The sequence below is a fragment of the Lethenteron reissneri genome, unplaced genomic scaffold (assembly GCF_015708825.2).
Source record: "Lethenteron reissneri isolate LAM-NWPU_2019-01 unplaced genomic scaffold, ASM1570882v1 scaffold_703, whole genome shotgun sequence".
Classification (NCBI taxonomy): domain Eukaryota; kingdom Metazoa; phylum Chordata; class Hyperoartia; order Petromyzontiformes; family Petromyzontidae; genus Lethenteron; species Lethenteron reissneri.
Genome location: NW_026892225.1, coordinates 1,660 through 18,999, shown reverse-complemented (window position 1 = coordinate 18,999; position 17,340 = coordinate 1,660). Strand labels below are relative to the sequence as shown.

The 17,340-nt window shown below is 46.2% G+C and overlaps 1 protein-coding gene across 1 annotated transcript; it reads right to left on the bottom strand.

Annotated features, from left to right (window-relative positions):
- Window positions 1–13,644: 13,644 nt before the first annotated feature.
- LOC133340075 (synaptotagmin-12-like) lies at window positions 13,645–16,937 on the bottom strand (the record flags this gene model as incomplete). The annotated part of the gene is made up of 3 exons (XM_061548142.1): window positions 13,645–14,333; window positions 15,330–15,463; window positions 16,822–16,937. Coding segments are annotated over 3 exons (430 nt in total), but the record flags the coding sequence as incomplete, so codon positions are not given.
- Window positions 16,938–17,340: the final 403 nt, after the last annotated feature.

Below are 17,340 nucleotides of genomic sequence, written 5' to 3'. Positions count from 1 at the left end.
CCTGTAGGATAAAGGGGTTCTTTAGCCCCTCGTGGCGATCCTGGAACCGTTTAAAGGATCCTTCCGCTGGGCAATAGATCTCCCCAAAGCCGTAGGCCGCCTGTGAGCGTGGTTGCTGTGCGAGGGAAGGGAGGTGTAAGAGGAGAGTGCTTCCTTGCCCAGAACGGATGGCAGCGCTCGTAGTGCCTCTTCGTCTGTCCACTCGAGAGCGTGGAAGGCAGCTCGAATCGGCGGACAAATCCTCCCAGTTATTCCTCAGCCACGAACTTGCGACGGGCCCCAGACGACGCGGCCGTCCGGCCATCTGCTCTCCGTGTTGGGTGTTTAGCCCTGGGGGTTTGGCGGGACCGGCGGCGGCTGGCGTGACGAGGTTGGTTGCGGCTCTTGCACGGCCGGTGGTCGGCTCCGGGTCCCGGGTGTGGCCTCTCTCCGTAGTACGCGTGGGGGTGGGGGTCCCGGTGCTGGCGGGCCCCCCATAGGGAGCCTCTGTAGGAGCTCCTGGAGTGCCCTCTCCATGCGGGCCATGCGGTCCTCCATGGGGTCCTCCAGGCGATCTGGGCCCCCTGCTGCTGCTTCTGATAGCAGGCCCCTTTGTTGCCCGGGATGGGAAGGATCCCCGGCCCCTGCTTCCTCTTCCCTTGGCTCTTTCCCGCGGGGATTTTTCTTTGTAGCCATGAGATCCCACCACTGCCACCAGATGTAAAGTAGGAGCCGACACCAGATTGCAGGGGTCTCGTCCTTTATTCCTTTGCTTCCATCCACACCTGTCCCCCAGCCGTCCCAATATCGTTCCCGCCAAAGGCCCCTTCTTCCGCCCGTTCTCTCCTTATATCTCCTCGATCACCCCTCCCACTAACCCATCTATTGGTGGGAATCCTTCCCCTGACACCCCTACATCTGTAATGTTTTTTCTTCTTGGTTCTTTCGGTAAAGTCACGTAGAAGGGAAGTTAAATAATAAAATAAAAATAATAAAACAATCCTCACGACGTTTCGGCCACAACGCAAGCAGCCGTCCTCAGGTGAAGAATGAGACAATGCCAAGCTAGGAGCTTATATATGTAATGTTTTTGTTTTGTAAAAATAATGTCCCCTTTCTAGGAAAGCCTCACTGAGTCTCGAGACTCTTTTAGAGGAGGGTTGTGCTGCATTGAGTTGTTTGGCAAATTCCATTTTGGAATGTAGCCAGAAAATCTGGAGAAAACCCATTAATATGAGATGGGGAGATAAGACTCCCAAGTTCCACACAGAAGGATTTAAGAAGCCATTTACTGTACTACCAACTCCTGGTTACCTCCAGGCCCATCAGATCCATTTTAAGTACTTTTAAAAAAGAGTTTTAGAAAGTGCTTGTGTAATGACAGGGTGACACCTGCTGGCTTGGGAAGGGATTCACGGTTACGGGCACAGAAGTAACAACTAATCAGGGAAGGAGGTGTATCTGGGGCAAAGGTAACAGGGTGGGGTTAGCCGAGATACTCCGGGAACCTGCTCGAAGGTTCCACGAGAGGGCGTGGCCGGAGGCGGGGCCTAGCCACGCCTGGGGGATATAAGGGGGAGCAGAACTCGGGGCTCGTGAGTGGGGTCCTGGGTGCTGGCTGCGTCGCTGTTCGCAAACATCTCTCTCCGTCGTCCGGCCACGTGGAAGATCTGCGTGGTTTCCATCGCCGTCATCGTCACGCCGCCAGCCAGCGGCGTGGCCGAGGGCAAGGGGACCACGTGATCGGCTGTGCGTGTAGCCAGTGGAGGTGTTATACCTACTATAGTTACCCATCGAATGCCCTTAACGCTCGCGACGTCACTCCACATCGACCAGCCCCCCTCATTAATAATCATGAGCAGGTGACGTCCTCCAAATGGACACCCCCCCCCCCCCATTATTATTTAGGGACCATCCATTTAACGCTTGCGTATGGGGGGGGGGTCTGCTGACAATGTACGCATAGGAAACGGGGGGGGGGTGGTGAAGCCTCGATAATAATTCGTCTACATTGGCCTTCAAATGAGTTCGGCGGTGGACTATCTGTTTGCTTAAACAAGTTAATATAAATTTGTGATCGTTTCTGCGTGGATTCAATATCGGCTGTTCTATAGGATTGGGGGGGAGGGGGTGCGTCAAGCATACGTGCGCAGGTGGGGGGGGGTCAAGTTTTGACAGATGTTTGCATGCGACAGTACTATATTTACCCAAGAATGTCAGTGTGGAACGTGCATGACGTCAGTCCACGTCGACCAACCCCCCTCATTAATAATCATGGGCCCACCCCTCAATAATCAGGAGAAGGTGATGTCACTCCACATATCACAACCCCCTAATTAATATTCATGAGCAGGTGACGTCACTCCACATGGGGGGGGGGGGCACCTCCTCTCCCCTCCTCGGCGTCAACTTACAACCCTCAAAGGCAGAACCCTCACGTCATCACGTGATCTCCGTCACGCTGTTGAGACATCAAAGTAAAAAGGACGTCATGATGAACAAGGGATTATAACCTTTACATGAAATAAGTCTGTGTCACCGCACCCTTACAAATTGCACACGAATGGATGCAATGAATACATCACGTCGCGGTCTGCTTTTCGCTTGCAAGTTTCAGATTTACTGCAATACAGCCGTCCTTGGACGGGCAAAAGGCTCGTTACCTCGAGTTATACTCAAGTGTGAGGAAGAACACGTGTTGGCCTGTGTTGTCCCAGTGTGAGTAATACAGAAGTCCGCTCTATACGACGTGTCGTGGAAGTCGCTCATTACACTTTCATGAAAATACACAAAACACATAACGAAAAAAATCTTATTGCAGTCCGTGGCATTGGATGATGGTCTTTAATTGTTAAATAGACTTCACTTTGTACATTTCAGCTCGGAACAGTAACCGTAACCACCGCACTCCCACTGACAGGAACACGCTGAGTATTTAGATGGCAATTCAACATATAACTGAGGTTATTTAATCTCCCAATGCAAAACATGCTAACCACCGCTGCTCACGTCACATCCACCCACCAGAGATGGAACGGGTCATGGTGGTGCAGTTTTGTCTCTTATGTATTCATCAGAGACAAAAAACGTTGCCTTGTGTCGGTTGGTGAATGTTTCTGTGCTGTTCCAGTTTTCAGTTTCATTTATTTGGTATAGCCCTGTGAGCCATTCGGCTCTTGAATCGGGTGCAACCGCAACAAACGAAAAACAAAAACATGAACAAGAAAACATCTTAAAGTGACTATGCGCAAACAGAAAAATCCAGGGAAAAACTGCAAAGTCTTCCAGAAAAAAGCACCGTACACAATGGGCACAGACCCCGTTATCTCCCTTTCTACCACCCGAGGAGGCTAAAAGTTGAATGGTTAATGATCTTTATGCGACAGATATAGGTGAATTTTAGGAATGAGTGGGTTATCCCGTAAGTCACTGTCTTCTTAACACATTTTTGACCGTGACTCTTTTCCAGGAGGGTCCTGCATGAGTAGATTTGGCCGGTTTTATTGATGCCTCTGATGTGTGGGAGGAAACTCGACGAGTACCTGGAGGACACCTACAGATCTGATAGGATAGCACTCAAATCTCTGCACAAACCTGATAATCTGTTGCTGTCCTGCCATCCCCGAACCACCTTGCATGTAAAGCATTCAGTACAATATTCGTGGTTCTTTCGGTAAAGTCACGTAGAAAGGAAACAATAAAATAATACAAATGTTGCAGTCGCAACGTGAGAATTTTATTGTTTTATATTTGTATGATTTTATTGTTTCCCTTCTACGTGACTTTACCGAAAGAACCAAGAATATGAATCGCTGCGGTCACGAAAGCTTTAAATCAAAACATTCAGTACAAGTTAAGTATTGTCCCCTTAGCTGGAATCATCAGTCTTTACTCTGGCCAATGGATTCTGTGCCATGTCCTCCATTTGGCTTTCTGTTTACTGTACAGTACCAGGCACTCCTTCAAACTTGCAGCAGAACTATTTAAAGTCCAGTCTTTGACTCAAATACCCAGTGACATGTGGATGCTATTTGTAGCCTGTATCTACGGATGTGGCTGCTTGCGGGCTTTCAGGAATCGGTGACCTGAAAACTGTAAATCAAGTCCAGTAGTTCAGCTTGGTCCAAAATAATAATCATGCCGCACACCATCAAGTCGCCCTGAACTGCAAAGCAAAGTTCTAAGTCGAGGCACAATGATTCCCTTTCAGTACCATTTGTTCTGGGAGATGGTTTACATCCACTGGCGAATTCACCGATTTGTCTTTGTGCAACAGGAGCGTACAGATTAACCCTGTGGCACACGCTGTTACAATGACCCCACTCTCACCGTTTTGTCTCGGAGGTTTGTTTTATTCACCCAGCTCTTAAGGTGACCAGATTGTTCAATATTGCAGAAAAGCACAAAGGAGAATACAAACTAACTCTAAAATTGTAGATTAGCATCCAGACTCCGTCTTCTGGGTTGGTCGCCAGGAGTAGGAACGTTTGTGGATGAGATTAAATATTTAAAGTCACAGTCACGACCAACCGAGTCATGTCACTGTAGCGTCACTCTTGTACTTTACGTGCTCAGCATCATTAATAATTCGGCTACTTTCTGGACAACAGAGGGTAGCGCAGCAAAATTGTAGTGTACTGCCATGCACCATCGTCCATTCACGACCATCCTGCACTCGCCAGCGTGGAGAAGTATTGCCAAGTAGCCTCCCACGGCTCCCATGGAATGTTAAAGGCCCTCATCCAGCAGTGGATTGACAAAACAATTGGGTGTGGATGTTTAGTGATTATCCACAATGCTTTGGCATCTTGTTCACCGATAACTTTAAGTGATTTTCGCCCCTCATTGTTAACCAAGTGTCATGCTTACCTTGAACAACCCAGGACACATCGCTTTGGTCAATATCTATAAAACTAGGGGTTGTTTACGGGCGCCTGTGGCGCCCCTCACAACCATTTACTGCCTTTGGCCAGGAATGTCACAAAAAAAATTCACACGAACGACGCATTCACGCAAGCACCCGATGCTCCGTTTTGAAGTTTAAAATGAAACATTTTTTAATTGTATTATGTTTTGAATTAGATAATTGTATTTCTTCATTAAAAGCTTATCTCATTTTACATCTGGAGGACTTAATTGAAAACGAAATTTCGTGTGAATTTTCTCTCGTCGTTAAGTAGATGGCCTTGCTGGGGGTTCGGTTCGATGTGGACTTTCGCCTGTTTGAGATTGCGGGATCGAGATAAGGCGACACGGAGCTGCTGGCCGTGCGAGAAGACCGCCGTCTGCAGATCGATTCCAACGTAATCGAACGTCTGTACCTGCTCCTCCGTCGTTCATGCAGGGGGCGCGTAGGTTTGCAGCGCCCCCTGCATGAAAACGACGAAAAGTGCAGTGTTCATCACAGATAGATAAAGTTGTGCGCTTATATAAGAGTATAAGATTGATTAGCTTTTTGGGTCTTTCTGAAATAAGCTCCATAAAAAACAAAGATTCCGACAAGGGTGCGTGCACACTCGCACAGAGAATTCACCACCAGCGTCGATGTCGTATCAATCAAGGTTCATCATGTTGAGTAGGTGCAGGGAACAGTTGAAATCCCCATACGCACTCGAGTGAATTAACACAGCCTCGTGGAGTGACAAGACATGAGACGTGAGAGTGGATAGAGTATTTACGTGGGCGAGCGCTTCTCTGTGTTTAATGAGTTGATGGAAAAGAAATAGGGTTGTTCTTCTTGGTTCTTTCGGTAAAGTCACGTAGAAGGGAAATAATAAAATAATAAAAATAAAACATAATAAAATACAATTTTCACGACGTTTCGGCCACAACGCAAGCAGCCGTCCTCAGGTGAAGAACCTGTTCTTGAGAATTGTATTTTATTATGTTTTATTTTTTATTATTTTATCATTTCCCTTCTACGTGACTTTACCGAAAGAATCAAGAAGATGAATCCCTGCAGTCACGAAAGCTTTAAATTGAAATAGGGTTGTGTTATTATTAGGTATTGCTGTTAAGAGAGAGCATATTCAAGGTATGCAAACACCAGGATTCTGGCTCATTGTCGTGATATTATATAATAGGTTCAGTTCACTGTCTAACCAGGTGATAACTCAAGAAACAGGGATAGTCTCGTTTGCAAGAGTGGCCTGGTTCACAAAAATGGCAGAAGCAAAAACATAATCAACTACAACGAATAATTTAACATATTGCAAACATAATTCCCTGCTACGCAAATCGGTTGGGGCAGATTACCTCCACATCGGTATGCACAGACACTGTTTTTAATACATTAACAATGATTACACAAGCCCAGGGTTGGTGACGTCTCCAGAATTCTAAATGTGATTTTGGAAACCAAAGACACATTCTCGCACAAAAAAAAACATATTGACTGGTTTAAGGGGGAAAAAAAATCCTCTCTTTGCCTTGGAATGATCTGCAGAGAAAACATTGCATCGCGCAAGGACATACATGCGTGCTGCTGGCATCGGATGAATCGTCGGCTTTGGTGAGCACGATGAGACGAGAGACTGCAAATGCGTTGTGTCACATTGATGTGATGCGGGGCACATTTTAAGTAAACATTTCCTGTTTGGTTTGCAGGATGCGTGCCACGATGTAATCCGTGAGACCAAAAAAAAATCACTTATTGGTACCACCTGAGGTGGCAAAGTCTAGTCATGATTTTTGTAATCCTCCACGTGTGTGGGACACTCTGACATGATAACCTTTGCGGAGTGGCAGCTTAGTTGTAGTCACCATGACTTTTATACCCATACCCTGTGACAGGCGTCTGGAACGAAGAAATGGGCATTGTTACTGAAAAACTACCTAGACCAAAGCCAGTTAGGTCACCAACTGGTTTTTATTGGTTTAAATACACAATGAAAACACAGGATAATAAGGAATACCATAGTGAGGTAAGGAACTACTTGAATATGATCAACATTGACATCCGCATATACGTCAATGATACATGTAATCCCATACATATCGTTAGTGATGGGTATATGTGAAGAAGGTTACATTATTGTTATCAAGCTCTGTGTGTATTTAGATGGTGTTAAGAAGGGTAACCAAGTCCAGAATCACCACACTGTGCATCAATGTATACTACTACTACCACAGTAATACCATCAGAATCACCACCCTGTGTCACGCATCAAACTGCTCGTCTATCTCGTCATCTGACTCCCCGAGTTCAAAGTCAGGTTTTGGATCATTCTGCAATTTTTAGATACTGCAGGTCTTTAACCTGTACATGTCTGTGCATGTCAGTCCATTTGCCAGACACGTACAGCTTGGCATTTTGCATGAACGCACACACTTGCTTGCTAGCAGTTCCAAGACCACATCTGGTGCGGGTGCGGAGCGCATCCGGTAAATGGCCAGCTTTCCATCATCGTCTGTCCATCCATACTCAGTAGGGCTTGGCACCACAGGGTTAGCCTGCAGACAGCACTTCCAGATTGCTGCCTGATGGCTCGTTGAACATGCGTGAAGAGACAGTCTCTACATGGTGGCAGCTGGCCGGACTCGACCCATTTGGTACAGGAGAGCTGGTAGCGCAGTTCGTTCACCTCACCAGTGCTGCTGTTAGCAACATACATGCGACAGGTGAGCTGCTCAATTTTCTGGAACAACTCATCACTCACACTCCATGACTGCCCCAGTCGACTAAAAGTCTCTTGGCAGGAAGTGTCCATTCTCATCATCTTCAGGGCATTCAGCTCCCCTCGACCGGCGAATGCACCGACAGTGTTGCAGCCTGTGAATGCGTGTAAGCCAATCAGGCTGTCACAGATGCTGACCCAAAGTGACCTTGCCAGTTTGCTGATATCGACAAACCGTGTGCGGTTCTGTGTCCCACACTTCTGGTAGATGGGAAGCCAAGACAAAGCACCATGACAACGGTGTCCTCATTTGTGATGATAACGAGCTCACATTTGCTGCATGCAATGCATGCTGGAGCAGACGGGTGTCAGCTTCTTCATGCGCGGAATGCAGCTCTGCTACTTCCTCACACTCATCTTCTGTCAACTTGTAGCAGGTTTCCTCACAGGTCATGTACAACATCTTGCCATGCAGCATCTCTCTGTATCGTGGGAGTTTCCACTCTTCCACCAGAAACATGATGAGACTGGTCTTGTTGGAGGGACTGCGCAGGAATTTCCTCCACTGCTGGACGTGGTGTCTCCCTGCAAGGTTCTTGTCCTGGAGAGTTGTGTCTGCACCCCGGTTCAGTCGTTCAGCATCTTTGATAGAAGTCTGTCGGTAGACATCAAAAACAACATCAATCCTCTCACTGTGCCCCCTCGAGGAGGACCTGAGTCAAGGCTGACTGCCACCTGTGCAAAGGTTTTGTTGTTGCCATTCATTTTTTGGACCAGGCTAATCCCATCAATGATGGAAGTAGATGGGGTTGGGATGTCTTTTGCAGGAGACACATTCTTTTCAAGCTCTCTGGCAAGTGCAGCCTTGTTTGTTTTCCGTAGGGACCCATCAGCATTTGCCAGTGCCCATGGGCAAGGACATCCTTCATATTCACCTTCCTGCTATCAGCCACCAGGATCATGTGGCTGAACAGGTTTCTATCTGCCTGTCCTCTCTCAATTTGATGGCTGCTTTGGCTATAACATCCTGAGCACCGACACTTTTCAGGGTCCGCGGCTCCCTTTTGAAAGACTGATTTTCTTTGGCAAGTTCCCTCATGGACAGGTTATCTGGATAGAGGAGGAGTTTTCCTTTCCCATCAGGGAAGATGCGCAAGGCTCCAGCAAATGCACTCTGCAGCTTTCGCCTTATGTGCTTCTTTGTTGATTCCTTGACTTGGACAATGCCTAGGGAGTTCATTGAACCAACCAGTCTAGAAGTGAGATCAGTCATTGTCATCACTTGAGGATTGCCAAAAAGCTCCATCCTGATGAAGAGGATCAGCTGATTGTATGACTGATTCACAGCAGCTTCGTACTGGGCTGCAGCATCAGTATCTTCATTGCTGGCAACCTCTTCTTTGGAAACCTCCTCTTTGGTGTACAGCCGAGAAAACAAAATAGCGTGCACGACTTTAGTCGTAAACCCAACTGTCGGTGCTGCGGCGACGAAACTTCAGGCAAGACTCGATCAACGAAATCCCCACCTATGAGAGTGCAATTGTTTCCACGTAGCTTGGATATTTTTTTGTTCGAAACAAAACGGAGCTGGCTAGCGCCCGGGATATGCTTGTTTCTTGCCTGGGAGGGAAGTGGTCGCACCCCCCCCCCCCCGCTGCTCCCCCACCATTGTCATCACCGTCTTCCCCAAGCTCTGCATGGACCTATCGAGGATTCACGCCGTCTCCAGGCCACCACCGGGGCCACGTGGCCCTGGGCTCCAACAGACTTCCACCGACCGGAAATTCACGGGACAGCCCAAGCAGATCCACGCCGGGTTTTGAATTGATGGGTGTATTGTTTTTATCACTCACGGTCACTTGCCGCCTCCTTGGACGAGAGGAGCCCTTTCTGACGGGGGTCCCAGACGTTTTTTGAGAGTGAAGTCAAGGAGTCTATACGGTCACCAAGGGTTACCACCTGCCCTGGTTTTCCCAGGAACATTATTTTGTTCAGGCTAACCGCTGCCCAGGGAAATCTGTTTAAGTCGTCATGGGACGCTAAAAGTCCCAGTTTTTTTTGCCAGTTGTGTAACATTGCCACAGTCAAAACGGCGCCTTTACGTGTGGCTCTCCCCTCCTCTGGGGATTGCGAGGTATTCCTCTGCCCGTGGTGCTTACGTCTCAGATTTATTTCTACGGACCTCAGAGGTGGCAACCCTACAGGTCTGGCATGCACGTGCCTCTGTGTCCCGCTGTCGGGGGCCGAGATCAGCGGCTGGCACTGCGTGTGCTCCGCATTGCATGCAACGATACCGTGGAGGAACAAACAGCATCCTGAAGGCCAGCTGATGGGCACTGACCTGGTCTAACTTCTATTGAATTCGACAAGCCATAGATGTGGTGATACTGCTAGATGTATACATCGCCACGTTTGAACGATTATCAAAGCGATGTCCTGCTCAGCTGAGAATTGAGGCGGTGCTCATCCCCCGTTTACAGCCCTGAGCCAGCGATGTAAATTCCACATTCCTATGGCGGGATGTGGGGGGGGCGAGTCTATTCAAAGGACAAAATCATTGTTGACTTCCCCACAAAGTGGTACTCATTTTTTATCCCATAGAGATGATGGGCTGAGTCAACCCCCAAACAGGATATGAACTCGCAACATGCCGGACCTTTCCAATAGCGAGCCACCTGTTAAGATTATGAGTTAAGTCCCTGGCCTTAATTAATAATCTTAACAGGTACAATAACAATACAGTGCGGGTAAAGTTAGCACTTTAGATATCTTTACTGAACAGAAATAATACAGAACCACCAGTACTTGCCTCACCTACCAGTAAATGATCATGAGCAAACAAGCTGCTAGAAACAGAATGAAAACAGATAGCGCCAATCTATTCCAGACTTAACTAAGTCACTAAAATTGAAGAACAAGCGTGAATAAATGCAAGATATGTATGAAATACATGCCTTGGGGACAAACATCCATTTTGTAAATTATTTATTGTCTTAATTAAAAGCAGAGGTGTTGGAATGTTTTTTTGTAACGTCCGGGCAAATCGGCGTGATTGCGAGAGGTGCAAAAACAGGTTTTCCTGCGAGAGAAATTAAACAGCTTCTCATTTGGAAAGATTATCATGTACTATTTTACTTCTGTTGGTGTAACAAATAAAATGGCATCATTGAAGTTTTGACACCTTGGGTGGTGCCCATATCTGGTCTGGCCCAAGGACTAATGGATTATTTTCAGTCTCAACGCAAGCTGCTGTCTTGAGGTGGCAGATGTATATAATTTTAGAACAAAATTGATGCAGACTAAACTAAACATTTGCTCGCGAACTGCACTGTGTGATAAGCTCGTGACAGAAGCCACCATCCCACTGCTGATGACCTTTAAGCGCTTACACCATCAGACATTCATGCAGAACAATTTGCAGATACCTGTAAATTATAGTACTGTGAGAGCGTTGTAGATATCAATGAATGTTTGAAATATATTCATACATGAAACATTGTAAACCTCTGCATCGTGTATATGGTATATTTCCAAAGCAGCTTTTACGTACACAATATTTAAATGTACATTATTTATAAAATATGGATCGTTAAATATATTTCTCCAAAGTAAAATCAGGGAAATGTTATATAATCTACCATACAACATTATACCATACATTATTACAAGACATTCAGTAGGTAAAAGGTGTCTATAACAGCAAAATAACTACTGTATCAACTTTCAATGCGTTATCTACATTACAAAACTCAAAACCTTGTAGTGCAGATTTTATTCCCCAGAATTGTTCAAAACTGGATATTATCTCATAATAGTTTTTTAACTAGCTGATATTTTCTGCCTCTTAAAATTCACGTATGGATTTGATAATTGGGGAGCTGACATGTAACGCGACTACTGTTGTAACTAGAGCCTGCGAAATTTCTGTCATTCATAAAAAACTGTAGTTATTTCCAACTTTGCCAGGTCCAATCCAGCCCATGATTCCGCCAGGGTCAGTAAAACAAACTCCACCAGCGGATATCGGAATTGGCAGTACCATAGGAAAGTCTAATTTCCATCACTAGCTCTGAATTAACTGTGAGCATTGCACAAAGCTCGTTTGATCATTTGTAGAAAAGTTATTTTGGTTAAATTTTATACCTTGACCAAACCACATAGGATGTGCCCGGTTTCATCCAGTCTTGGAACCTAATCAGGTTGAACCTGGACCGTGATAAGATGGGATACCACCATGCATAACAGGTGTTATAGACTGCACCGTATCACTGTCTGTAGTATTCCATTGGAATATTTTGAGTGTCTAGTATTGAATACAATACCGATTAGGGAACTACCATATTAAGCACCAGTATTGTTTTTTTTAAAACAGCACAACATTTTACCATTTACAGTTTGACATAAACACCAGTTTCAGCATATGTGGGTTCTGTTAGAGTAAAATTGTGTCCATATTAGAAATTCCATTTGAAAGCTTGTGTTTAACCGCAATAGTGCATTGTTGCAAGGACTGCCTGCTTACAAAAACAAAGGTATACACCTCTTTTTCCCACATTCAAGCCACGCTGGGGCCATGCCGAGCTTGTCCATCGCATCTACAGGAGGCGCTATAGGTTGTTTTTTTTCCCACTGCAGGATCCAAGTCATCAATGAATGAGTCGCGAGTCTGGATCATAATGATTAATTCAGATGTCCTGTGAGGCCAGAGTTTATTGGCCAGTGGAAAACCACCCTTTCTTTAGAACTGCTTTTCATGTCTCGTTTGTTGTCCTTCCCCGCACAGCTCCGATTAGCATGAATTGCTATGCACGGTGCGAAAGAAGTTCAATATACATACGTACAACGAGAGCCCCACGCCGTTGGGGCTCAGATGTGCCAGTGCAAGAGGTGTAGCAGTGTCACATTGCAGCCCCTGCTTAAAATCCCTGTTTAGCAGGCGAATGATAAATGTATCTTAACCACTGGAAACCAAAACAATGATGTGACCATGGTACTGAGCAAAGGCCCCCTCTTTAAAATAATGGCTTTATTCACACACACAATGAGGACGTTCTCATGCATACTCTAATGCAGGCAGACCCTGCACATTGCTATTATGGCTTGTGTTTGGCAATTAGAGAATTAATGAAATGTTTTTGATTAAATTATCACTCGTGCACTTCATTTGGCTTTGGGTATTGCCACTTGAATTGTTTTCTTTCCAATCGTGTTGTGCCCGATGCGCTGAGTGCACACTGCCCAACCACTGTACTATTTTTTGTCCCTTTGTTTGTGATTAATGCATACAAGTGATAAAAAAAACTAGGACTGCTGTAATTGAATGTCACCAAAGGAGTTGTGGAGCAGCACACGCCCGTGCTTATCACAGCACCTGGGGAATACGTGGAATTCAGGTTATCATTCCCTTCGTTGCAACTGTAAAATAATTGCCTTGCTTTTTGCCCTCTTGCTTGCTAATGAGTGGACATTTCTTTATTTCACGTGGCTCGTATGCGGCGTCAAACTGTGAGGCCCTCTGCCTTGTGGACTCCGGACAACCCCTTGGTGTAGCGGTGAGAGTTGTCGTTCTTGAATGCTCCGTGTGTATGAGAAGACAAAATGTATCTTGTTGTTCCTTCTCTGATAGAAGTGTGAGCAAAGTTGACTGATTAAAACGTACACTGCAATGTAAATGGACGATTTGTAATGGGGTAAATTGTAATGCACACAGGGTAACTGATGGAAGAAAGTGAAATATGCACGAACGGTAACTGGGGAAATGAGCAAATATGAATTATTTAGGATTCGAACTGGGCCATCTATTATCAACCATAGAGTAGTGACCAAATTAACGAATAAATCCTAAACTCGCATTTAAAGTGGACATATTCATAGGTAGTGTTGTTACAGAACACTTTATCTCCAGTCACACTTAACCAAGTCTGTGGTACAATACATTCTTGAAATCTTCAATGGGCTTTGTAGAATAACATCACTGAGACATCAGCTGAGATGAGACGGCATTTAAAATCAATAAAAAAGTAATCTCGGAGTAAAATTTAATTTAAAAACAAAGGTTGAAAAGTTACCGCTGAGATTCCGTCGTATTTTATGTCATTTTCTCGTATTAGCGAGAACGTGAAAGTTCGAACTAATATCATTGCTCACTCCTGGCTAGACACCCTTGCAATAACACATTGGACTTAAGTTATTACCAGGGACAAAGTGCTGATGGCGAGTTTCGTGAGTCTCTGCTTCGTTGCACTCGGGCGTGAGCAAAGCCCACCGAGCAACGCGCGGGTGTTGGGCAGGGGACCGCAACGATTTACTTGCGATGCGCTCGTCTCTTCGCGCCCGATGGCGTGCAGTCCAAATCCATCCTGACCCACACCGCCCGAATCATCAGCGAGTCTCTCGGGGGATGCTGAGATGCTGTCGTTTCAGCGTTCTGGCTGCAGGCGGTATCTCCCCTTGGCGAGCGCGTCTTCCCGACGTGCGAATGAACGACGGTCGGCGCTGAGTGGTTGGGTGGTTGTGTGGTGGCTGGAGCCGCCCTGTCCCCTGGCTGAGCGCTGTGGCTCATGCGTGGGATTTACGCAACGGGTGCCACATGGACACGGGTCTGCGCAGCGTGGCCAGCATCTGCTGCCAATGCGCGAGTGCCACCCCTGAGCTCTGCGGGCCGATGACCGCGTGGCCGATGTTCTCGGCTCTCGTGCCTTCACTGTGGTCAGCCACCGTCACCCGCAGGGAGATGTCCTGCATGGAGGGGAAAAAACAACGTTGGTAAAATGTTCGAAAAGCCGTGACGATGACCTTCATGCTACGAAATGAAAATCCTAGTGAGATGACAGAAAGGATAATTTTTTGTTTTATATTTTTATTATTTTATTGTTTCCCTTCTACGTGACTTTACCAAATAACCAATACTACGAATCCCTGCAGTCACGAAAGCTTTAAATCAAAAGAAGAGATATCGACAAGCGATAGAGATGCAGTGAGATAAATGTAAAAAGAGCTGTAGCGAATGAGAGAAGATGCATTCGCTTGATATGTTTATCACGATATGTAATGGAGCTGATATTTGATACACCATATTTTTGTCATTAAACCCAGCTCCGACCCTCAACCCTGAGCTTATTGGGCCCTACGCCTTGGTTTGGTTTACTTACGTAGAGCACCACCATTGATGCTGCTGTCCAATTTGCACACCCATTGCTCGACAAAAGATAGCCCTGCGTGTGATTGCGTTCACACTGACCAGACCATCGACCACGCAGTGAACCACTGTGGAAGCATCGAGAGTAAACGGAGCACTCTACACACATCACCTGCAGCCATCGACCCAAGTCGTTTCCTGGCTGCTAACTAATCCAGACACAGACTTTCAGTTGCTATTCATTCAACCGCACCTCCTATTCGCACGGTTGGCTACGTACGGTGCGAAAGAAGTTCAACATACAGCCGTACATAAGAGAGGGAGAGAGCGCTATGGACTGGTTCAAAACAATGTGAAAAGATATTAGATTTGCTTGAATGAGCAGTTTATAGCTTTGAGTGACCGGTCTAATGCAGAAGTGAATCCAGAAATCGCCATGTGGTATCGTCTTCCAGGGCCATACCCAAACGTGTGGTGCCTTCCCTTTGTGTGCTGCGTTGGCCCTTACAGGTGCTCGCAAACACCACTCGACGCAATAGTCTGTCAAGCAGGACGGGGCATGCGCGTCCGTCAGCGTCAGAAGAGTGCTCGCTCGCCTGCAGTGTGCTGGCGGGCACGGAGAAGATGATGGCATCGTTGTAGACGGGATTCCTCTCGTCTCTCTTGGTCACCGTCTTCTTCTTGCTCACCTTGCGGCCGCCCTGCAGCAGGTACACCTTCACGAAGGGGGCTGCGTGCAGCCGGGCAGATGGCAGACGCAAGACAAAAACATTAACCCGTAAAAACAAGGTTTTTCACTATGAATCCTTTATATGCGTGGCATCGGTTTTATTTTATTATTCATTTCTGTTTTTCTTGAGTAAGAGTTTCATTTTTATAACATTGGTATTTTAAATTAAATATGAAATTTTTTTTTCCTAAAAAGTGGAAAATTTTGGAATTTTTTTTTCACGAAAATAAATCGTCACGCACAACGAGTCTGTGGGCAAAATGTCAGCTCGATTGGATCACGGGAAGTGGGTTAAAAAACGACCGAAAGATTTGCACGGTCGTAAGCGCGCAAGCAAGCAAGCAAGTGAACTTAATATAAAGGATTTAAAAAGATCTCCCATACAGCCTTGACATACTTTTGGGGCAAGCGCTGTTAGTGAGCACCTAAGAAGGCCGGAACGGCAGACGAGGGGGTGGGTGGCCAGCACCACGCCCGACCCCCTTTGTCTCCCCAGTACACACAGCGCCAGGTACTCATTTTGAGGCTGACTCGACCTAGGGGAGGCCCAGGACCGGTTTAGATCATCGTCACTGGTGTTGGCAGTAAGCGCAGCGCGTTAACCACCACACTACAGCTTCCCAGGTGGCCGACACACACACGTGCACGCACACACGCACACGGGTTCGTGTGAATGAATGGATGGGGTTACCAACAGCACAACATGATCACTCATCACCTTCCCATAATGTACATGCGCCACGCTGGTCAGCGCGAGTTCGTGAAGGCAGGAGAGCAGAGAAGCGCCGTGCACCACTCTCCGCCGCCCGCCATCAGCGTATAATAACACACTATGTCACACGATTTTTGTTCCTCGGTAGCAAATGTTATTTTCTAATTGCTTATACCTCAAAAGTATGGAAAATGGCGATTATTCCCCACAAACTTTTCTTTTGTGACCGGGACTTTATGAGAAGGAATGCACACCACGTTTTCTCATTGAAAATATATTTCAAAAAATCACTGTCCTGGTCACAAAAGCAAAGTTTGTGGGAGAATAATAGCCATTTTCTGTACTTTCGAGGCATAGGCAATTAGAAATAACACTTACTACCCAGGAACAAAACATTAATAAATGTGTTACACAGCGTTATTAATGGAGTGGATTATTAACTTTGCTTTTGTGTCCTGGTCACAAAAAAAGTTTGTGGGGGAATAATATAAATTTTCTGTACTTTTGAGGCATAAACAATTAGAAAATAATACTACCCAGGAATCAAAAAAAAGTATTTTATTGTTACACATTGCAATCAAAAGACATCGCACACGCCCGTGTTGAGATGCACGCATCGCGAACGTAGGAGAGCGCGACGCCTCACCGCCACTCTCTCGGCCTTGGGGCCACTCGAGGCCCTTGCCTTGACCACACGACCGTGAGACGCTCCGCCGTGGGCAGGTAGCTGAGCGAGAGGAGCACCTCCCCGCAGCACTCCGCCTGCACCGCCGCGGAGTCAGACGTCGCCCACGTTCCTATGATTGCTTTTTTGGTGATTTCGAAAAGTGTATTGGTTTAGCCATGTTTTTTGTTGTAGTACAGAGTTAGACTGATGGCCTTAATCTAAGTTGTCTTATGGTTGTTGTTGTTGTTGTTTGACTTGCATCCCACTGGGATTTTTGCACACAGCGTTGGTGTGCGGTGTTTTTTTTTGTTGCAATATTTTGCTGTCTTTTCTTGGATTTTCTGTTTGCACTTAGTCACATATTCACTTTAAGATGTTTTTTGTTCATGTTTTTTGTTTGTTGCGGTTGCACCCGATTCAAGAGCCGAATGGCTCACAGGGCTACACCTAATCAATGCACTTGAATAAATGAACTTGAATAAAATGAACGTCGGCGAT